The sequence below is a fragment of the Rhinoderma darwinii genome, chromosome 6 (assembly GCF_050947455.1).
Source record: "Rhinoderma darwinii isolate aRhiDar2 chromosome 6, aRhiDar2.hap1, whole genome shotgun sequence".
In the NCBI taxonomy this organism is placed as follows: domain Eukaryota; kingdom Metazoa; phylum Chordata; class Amphibia; order Anura; family Rhinodermatidae; genus Rhinoderma; species Rhinoderma darwinii.
This window is the reverse complement of record NC_134692.1, coordinates 57302123-57310231: the sequence shown is the minus strand read 5'-3', so window position 1 is coordinate 57310231 and position 8109 is coordinate 57302123. Positions and strand designations below refer to the sequence as shown.

The 8109-nt window shown below is 36.1% G+C and overlaps 1 protein-coding gene across 1 annotated transcript; it reads right to left on the bottom strand.

Annotated features, from left to right (window-relative positions):
* Positions 1 to 5096: 5096 nt before the first annotated feature.
* Positions 5097 to 7688, bottom strand: CTLA4 (cytotoxic T-lymphocyte associated protein 4). Its single transcript, XM_075831218.1, has 4 exons — positions 7622 to 7688; positions 6696 to 7046; positions 5908 to 6035; positions 5097 to 5186 (listed from the first exon to the last, which is right to left on the bottom strand). Exons 1-4 carry the CDS (start codon positions 7674 to 7676, stop codon positions 5097 to 5099), a joined length of 624 nt encoding a protein of 207 aa, XP_075687333.1. The 5' UTR covers positions 7677 to 7688.
* Positions 7689 to 8109: the final 421 nt, after the last annotated feature.

Here is an 8109-nt window from a genome sequence, read left to right as displayed (position 1 = left end):
CAGCACCAAAGCAACCCCAGACCATCACATTACCTCCACCATGCTTGACAGATGGCGTTAGGCACTCTTCCAGCATCTTTTCAGTTGTTCTGCGTCTCACAAATGTTCTTCTGTGCGATCCAAACACCTCAAACTTCGATTCGTCTGTCCATAACACTTTTTTCCAATCTTCCTCTGTCCAATGCCTTTGTGCTTTTGCCCATATTAATCTTTTCCTTTTATTAGCCAGTCTCAGATATGGCTTTTTCTTTGCCACTCTGCCCTGAAGGCCAGCATCCCGGAGTCTCTTCACTGTAGACGTTGACACTGGCGTTTTGCGGGTACTATTTAATGAAGCTGCCAGTTGAGGACCTGTGAGGCATCTATTTCTCAAACTAGAGACTCTAATGTACTTGTCTTGTTGCTCAGTTGTGCAGCGGGGCCTCCCACTTCTCTTTCTACTCTGGTTAGAGCCTGTGTGTGCTGTCCTCTGAAGGGAGTAGTACACACCGTTGTAGGAAATCTTCAGTTTCTTGGCAATTTCTCGCATGGAATAGCCTTCATTTCTAAGAACAAGAATAGACTGTCGAGTTTCACATGAAAGCTCTCTTTTTTAGTTTAATCGAACCCACAAATGTAATACTCCAGATTCTCAACTAGCTCAAAGGAAGGTCAGTTTTATAGCTCCTCTAAACAGCAAAACTGTTTACAGCGGTGCTAACATAATTGCACAAGGGTTTTCAAGTGTTTTATAATCATCCATTAGCCTTCTAACACAGTTAGCAAACACAATGTACCATTAGAACACTGGAGTAATGGTTGCTGGAAATGGGCCTCTATACACCTATGTAGATATTGAATTAAAAACCAGACGTTTGCAGCTAGAATAGTCATTTAACACATTAACAATGTATAGAGTGTATTTCTGATTAATTTAATGTTATCTTCATTGAAAAAAACTGTGCTTTTCTTTCAAAAATAAGGAAATTTCTAAGTGACCCAAAACTTTTGAACGGTAGTGTATGCTGCCAAACGTGGGGCTTAAGCGTTACATGAACAGGGTTTTAAAAGATCTGCCTATAGTAAGTAGCTGGTGTAGAGGAGCTTTATTACTGTATTAGTAATTGAAAACAGAACTATCAGGCTATTGAGTATTTGCCTAATATAACTGATCATAAGTAGATATTTTAGTGTATTGTTACATTTAGTAGAAAATAAGCACAAAATATTTTTTACTTAATGTTTAGTCATTTCTAATTAAATTCTTTTGCCAAAAATGTTCCTGATCAAACGGATTTATACCTAAAGAAAACAAGAGCGTCCGTTTTTACATAAGCAGTTTTATTGTTAGAAATAAAATGTTACATTGTTTTAATCATATATTCTACACAAGCAAAAGTTGCGAACATCACATTTTGTTTAGAGAAAAGCTACTCGCTACTAGTATTGCCATTGCATTTTCACAGAAAACATAGTATGCAATATACTGTATAGAGAGATGATGTTTTATCATGAGACGATTAACATGTAAGGCTTGCACATATACCAATTTTTAATGTGTAAGCTTGTTTTAGTTCCAAAGAGCTGCAGCCTGTCAGAAAAGGGTTGTTGCTTCATGTGTAACGGACACATCAAGAGGTTCCTGGTCTCATTGGTATTACTATTCCAATTCGGAATGTTGTGAGGTATGTCGTATGTGAGAATAACATTGACACAATGTAATAAAAATAAAAAACGTATTTCATGGATCAGGTGTTGACATTAATGCCCCTTCCCACTTACCAGAGAAATTTACAACACATAGTATTGATACCTATGGTGTGTATTGTAAATCCACTTTAGAATGTTTTTTAAAATGCACCATATTCCCATTAAATAATGAATGGTGTAATCAATTCTAACCAACATTTTCCTTCAGGAAATATACGTATACACTCTATGGAGTTTACAATATAGAAATAATGCTTTCAATCCTTTGAAAAATTAAATATTGTATATGTTGACAACCCAAAAATGTACAGCTTTTTGCGTCTGAATTTTGTTTTTGTTTAAAATGTAACTAAACTATTAAAAACATTTTATTGTCTGAGGTTTTGATCGGTGGGGGTCTGAACACTGAGACCCCCACTGATCGCTAAAACGCATCCTTTCTGATTAGCTTTCCTCAGCTTTCTTCGGAGCGGTGTACGGGCTCAATATAAAGTCTATGTGTCCGTACACCACTCCCTTGGCTTTCCGAGGAAAGCCGATCAAACACAAAGCGGCACAGCGCTTCTGACACTTCGTTTTAGCGATCGTTGGGGGTCTCCGTGCTTGGACCCCCACCGATCAATACTTCTGACACGTCACTATGCCATTGAATAGAGTTTATAAAACTACCCACTTACATTCTGCAGATAAAAACCACACGTATTTTAGGGCATGCTGCAGATTTTAAAAATCAACACCTATGATCTACATCTTTTGTGGCATATTTTTGCAGTGCATTCCACCGTTTCCATAAAAAAAATATTTCTGCGTCAAGACCCACATCTAACAAATCCACATAAAAATACACAGTGAAAATTTTGGAAGTCGGTTAGTGTGAAGGAACCCCTAGGCTCTAGAATCTTGTATACTGCATCAGCTCAGGAATCAGGTGCATAAGATACAGCTCCTACACATATCTATGTGTCTACATGGTTAGGGACTAAATGCATACTCCTTTTCATCAGCTCCCTCTTCTTGGTAACCTACTGTGTGTATACACGGTAACATGGAGACATATAGGTCTCCATAGGAGCTGTATACTCTAAATGGTAGGATATTTTGAATTGACTATTTTCAAAATTATTTCATTTTTATTTCAGATGTATTGGAACCATATAAATGGTAGCAAAAGTACACGTCCTTTGAAGCAGAGACATGTTGTCCCAGGAATATTTTCTATTGGGCATAATGTAGTGAATTCTATATATATTTGGAATTGCTACACATACAGTTTCAAAGATGTCACCTTTGAAAGTAAAGACATTCTACATATTTTTTCTAATGACTATGTTTTAATGTTAAAGAAACTAACTGATAATTGAACAAGAACCACTAAACCCCTATGTTATTGTAATAGCTAGATGTTTTAAATGATCACTTTTATTGATTTGGGAGGCTTTCAAGGTTAGGTTCTGTCATGTTATTTAAGCTCAGTATGAATAAATAGTAATTATATAATATGAAGCATGAATGTAAGCTCACAGTGAATATACAACTTTTACACCAAGTAAATTTTAGGTCTAACATTCTGTGCTGATTAGTTTCTTAATATATCTGTATAGTGGTCAGATCTCCATTTATCTGATACAGAGTTCAAAATCCTCTGCATAGCCATAGTTAAATATTTAATATTTCCAGCTGCCTGCAGCCACCACTAGGTGGAGCTTAGAAGCTTGCCGCATACAGATTTATCATTATATTCAATGTATAGGAGTATGCATTAAGCACTCCCTAGTGGCTAATACAGGCAGACATAATTTTATCATATATGTAAAACAAAAACAAAGTCAATAGGTCGACACTACTCACAGGCTTTGCTTTATCTTAGGAGAGGGTATGTCTCCGTGGGGGATGTTTGTATAACAGGTCACAGTGGCACATCGGGATCGGGCCAGAGGAAGCGTTGTTACATGAAACAGGCTGCTGCCCGCTGGGATCATCCTCCCGCACCCCTTGTCTACGGACATTTCATGAGCAGAAATAAATCTAATTTTATACAGCACGGTGAGTTGCCGCTTTTAGTTTTATGCTTTTCTTTGTATTGATGCATAATTTTATAATTTAACTGTGTGGGGTAGATTGATAAAGACTGGCGCTTAATACGAATACCTCTTAATAAATGTGTCACATCTTTTGGCTAGCCATGTGCAACAACTGTACCTCAATGCTCCTCTTCGCGTCTCCCCTCTGGGCCCGTCAGGCTCTTTCAGCCCGTCAGGCTCATACAAGGATCTGATGCTAAACAGCGCCGGACCTTATATGTGATATGCAGCACTCAACATACTGAATGCTGCATCACATACAACGAGTATGTTGTATTAGCTGCAGCATGCGGAGGAAGCCTGTGGGGCCCGGAGGGAGAAGTGGGGCGGTGAAGTGAGCATTTTTTTTTTTTTTTTACTTACCGATGGGGAAGGGGAATTAGTCCAATTGGGGGGCGGGCACGGTTGGGGGCACCGGCATGGGTCTCTACCTTGCCACACCCGACAGTAAAATCTACGCCAGCTAGGAGGAGACGTAGATTTCTGCTGTAATTTACACCTGTTTTCTGGTGTAAATTATAATATATCTGTTGAGGTGTCCCCTTTTGTGAAACCATGCTGCTTTTTACCAAAGTGGTGAGGGCAGCGTAAATTGCCCAAAAGTTGCAATTTGCAATACAAATTGCGACTTTTTGGCACTTTTGTGACCTTTCTACTTTTGTGACCTGTCTACACAGGAAATCAATAACTCTTTATAAAGAAATGAGCTCTGACATCTATAAAAAAAATATTAAAATTATTATATTAAAAGAAATTAACCAATGCAGAATTTTGCATGATTTTAGATAAAATAAACAAAACCAAAAGGTATTCAAGGGTGGACAATTACTCAAGGCAAAGCAATGCTCTATGTTTTCCAGTAAGATGATGATTAGAAGTTAATATAAGCATTTTGCTGAAGTGCTAGATAGAAAATGAATATAAAAGATATCTTCTAAGTATGATGCCAAAACTGGCTTAAACCACTTGGCCTGCTTTTGCAATCTCATTATATAGCGCATCAATAACATTTAAGTATCTTGCTAGTTCTCTCGCCATATTGGTTATGAACATCAGTAACATATTCACACAGACACACACAGGTTTGATGATACATAAGGAATCCTTTCGTGAGCTTGTGCTTCTTGCTTAGGATTTCTGTTCTGACCAACACCCAATAAAAGATGCCAACATGGTTTATAGGTGGCTGTAGGCTAAAATATAATTTTCAATAAGATGCCCAAAATTATCTGGTGTAACTTTTGTTCCATAAAAGAACATAATGTAACTGCAAAAATATATGATGTTGTATACAATAAAGTTGAATATTCCAACCTGTTTTAAAATTCAGAATTGAACATAAAAAGGGTGATAATTCTTGTAATGAGATTGTAGTATCTGCTCATAATATTCAGTATTCCATGTTCTTCTCCTTTTCTGTAAAATATTAGGGAAAAATACAAAATAATTTGAGTATAAAGAGTGTACACAAAGTACAAAACATGATTTAAGGCACCAAACATCTAACAATGTAGACAAAAGAAATGCATGATAAGGGCACCATAATGGGATCTCCAAATAAATTTTATAGTCAAGTAAATGGATTATTTCTTGTGCCTGCAGCTTTTTAACTGACTGGTCCTAAAGCTGCCCACAGTTGCTATACATGTTTCTACAGATCTTTGCTAGCCCCCCTACCAATTTTATGCCTATGGGGGCTTCAAGATCCTTGTTTAGTGGCTTATGCTTGGGTAAAAATAGCTCACATGCTGTAGAATAGGTTTAGGTATCAGGCAGCTGCTCTACCACCACCCAAAGTATCCACCCAGCCTGCAAATTCAGCCACAACAAATAAATCAATAATGATAATTTAGGTAATTCATTTACTGTTTCTTATGTAGAGAGAAAGCAGTATAATATTTTTGAAGAAAAGCAACATTACCTCTCTTTTTCATTTATTTGTATCATAAAAGTAGAATTTTCATATTACTCAGAAACTAATTGTACACGATATCATGTTAAATATTCACACAACCATTTTGCATATCATAATCATGAGTATAGTATGTTGGTATTTCTAAAAGAAGAATACTACAAACGAGATATGTATTATATAATATATTCCTGATCTAGTTCTTATGTGAAAGGTCCCACTTACCTTACAGAGTAGCATGCTTGTGACTATTAAACTATACAACAGCAAGACCACAAAGACTGTAAGTAAGACCCATTTGTACATGTTGGTCTCTATTGGCTCCATGGATTGTGCACATTGGTATGTCAAGTCTAAGAAATAAACAAAACACCAATTGGGTTACCTTTATTGACCAATAGGAAATGACAATTGTTCTATTATGTTTAAGGGCACGTTCAGATGTGGCACATTTGCTGCAGAATTCTGCTGTAGACAGGCCACAGTGGAAATCCGCAGCAGACTTTTTTTTCTTTGGTTTATATAGTTTTTTTTTTAGTTAACTTAGTGCAGACAGAACACGTTGCGGAAAACAACTGTGCGAAATGTAACTTGAGGTGCGGAATGTACGTTCCGCAGCATGCACAGTCTGTTGCGGAGATTTTCACTGCAGATTTCAGAAATCTGTGGCAAGTCCGCTGCAAAATCTACTTAGGTCGTAGTGGACATCTTCTGCCACATCTAAGCGCACCACAAAAACAGATAAAGAACTGTTTGGTAAAATAAAATCTGTCTTTGCATATACTGTAACGGTTTGTTTTCATACATCAGATTTGTTGCCAAAATTTTTGTGACTGAAAAATCCATTTGAATGAGTTATTTGTGCAGAATGTATTGGATTTCTGTAAGCCTTGTTCAGATGAATGGCACAGTTGCAGAAATTTCTGCGTCAAATCTGCCGTTTGTGAATATACCTTTACTTGAAACGATTGTTTCATATCAAGTTTAAGTAAAGCAAAAGAAAAAGCACTTACCACTGATGAAAACAAGAGTTGCATTCCCTTCAGTAACCTGATAAGGAGGAGGATACATGACTTCTATCTTACAAGTATACAGCCCTGTGTCCTCTGCTTGTAGCCCAGAGATGTTAAAGGTTACACTGTGTGGACTGGGGATGCCTAAACATTTGATGCTGTCACCAATAGCAGCAGGTTCATATTTAGTGTTAAAAGAAAAAACACATATTTCGGATATGTGATTATTTGTTTTCTTTAGGAGACTGAAACGTATCTCTTCCATATTTCCAAATATACTATAGCCACATATCAGTGTGGCCTCTCCACGCCTGTTAGCAACTATCACAGCTGGCTGAGTCACCTGGGTACCTGTGACAACAAGAATATGAACAATCCATTTACACAAGAGCTGAAATACGTGCACTGTAACATATAACATGTGTAAAATATTTTATTTAATTTTCTTTACATTAAAAAATGAATTTTACTGCTAAAGAAATCAATATTGTTAAATTGGGGTTGTTTCGAAAAGAAAATGTTCATGAATTTGCATTCACCGAGAGGAAACATATCATATATTATGGCTCAATATGAACATCCCAGTTTTAACAAAAGTAATGACAACACAAACTATTTGATTTTGAAAATGGGTTCTTACTGCTTCACAGAATTGAAAAAATTAAATATTATAATTGTACAATGTATATTATGTAAAGATGGACAATTTTTGGCTAGTAGGAAAAAATATATATTTTCAGGTATTTTAAACTGTTATACAATTCCTCATTTAAATCTACAACTCTTCTTTATACAGTGATATCTTTAAGAATAAAGTGATGTTGTTTCTTCACAAAATCAGTGCATCACAGGTAGTTAATTAAAGCAAATATTACATAAGAATAGCAAATGCTTCCCAACCATATCAACTTCTAAAATTCACCTACCTTCTGACATCGAGGTGTAAAAACAGATGATTGCAATGGATACTTGTGAAAGCATTGTGGTCCAAATGTGGATTCCTGAGTTGTTTTTTTTTTACTTAATCAGAAAAAAGTTTGTTTTTTATCAGCATATAAAAACCTATTGTGTTATTTCATCTATTAATTAATCTTCTATGAATGCCTGAATAACTGAACTTTGCATTAAATAAGTTGAACAGGTGCTGTCAGAAAATATGAAATGAAGCTTAAGGTTACACACATCTGCATATATAACCTCAAAATCAGAAACATGCTCATTGTGTAAATGTTTTGGGTTTACAAGAAAGGAAGTAGTAGGTTGGAACCGTTACGTTTAACAAGAACCACATTAAGAGCATCAAAATTCTGCGTGACCAAAACATGTCTATTGGAATGGAAAATAATGATAATTTCACACAATTTATATTTTGCTTATTTTATTCTAGGAACCTAATTTAATAGAGAAGAGGACA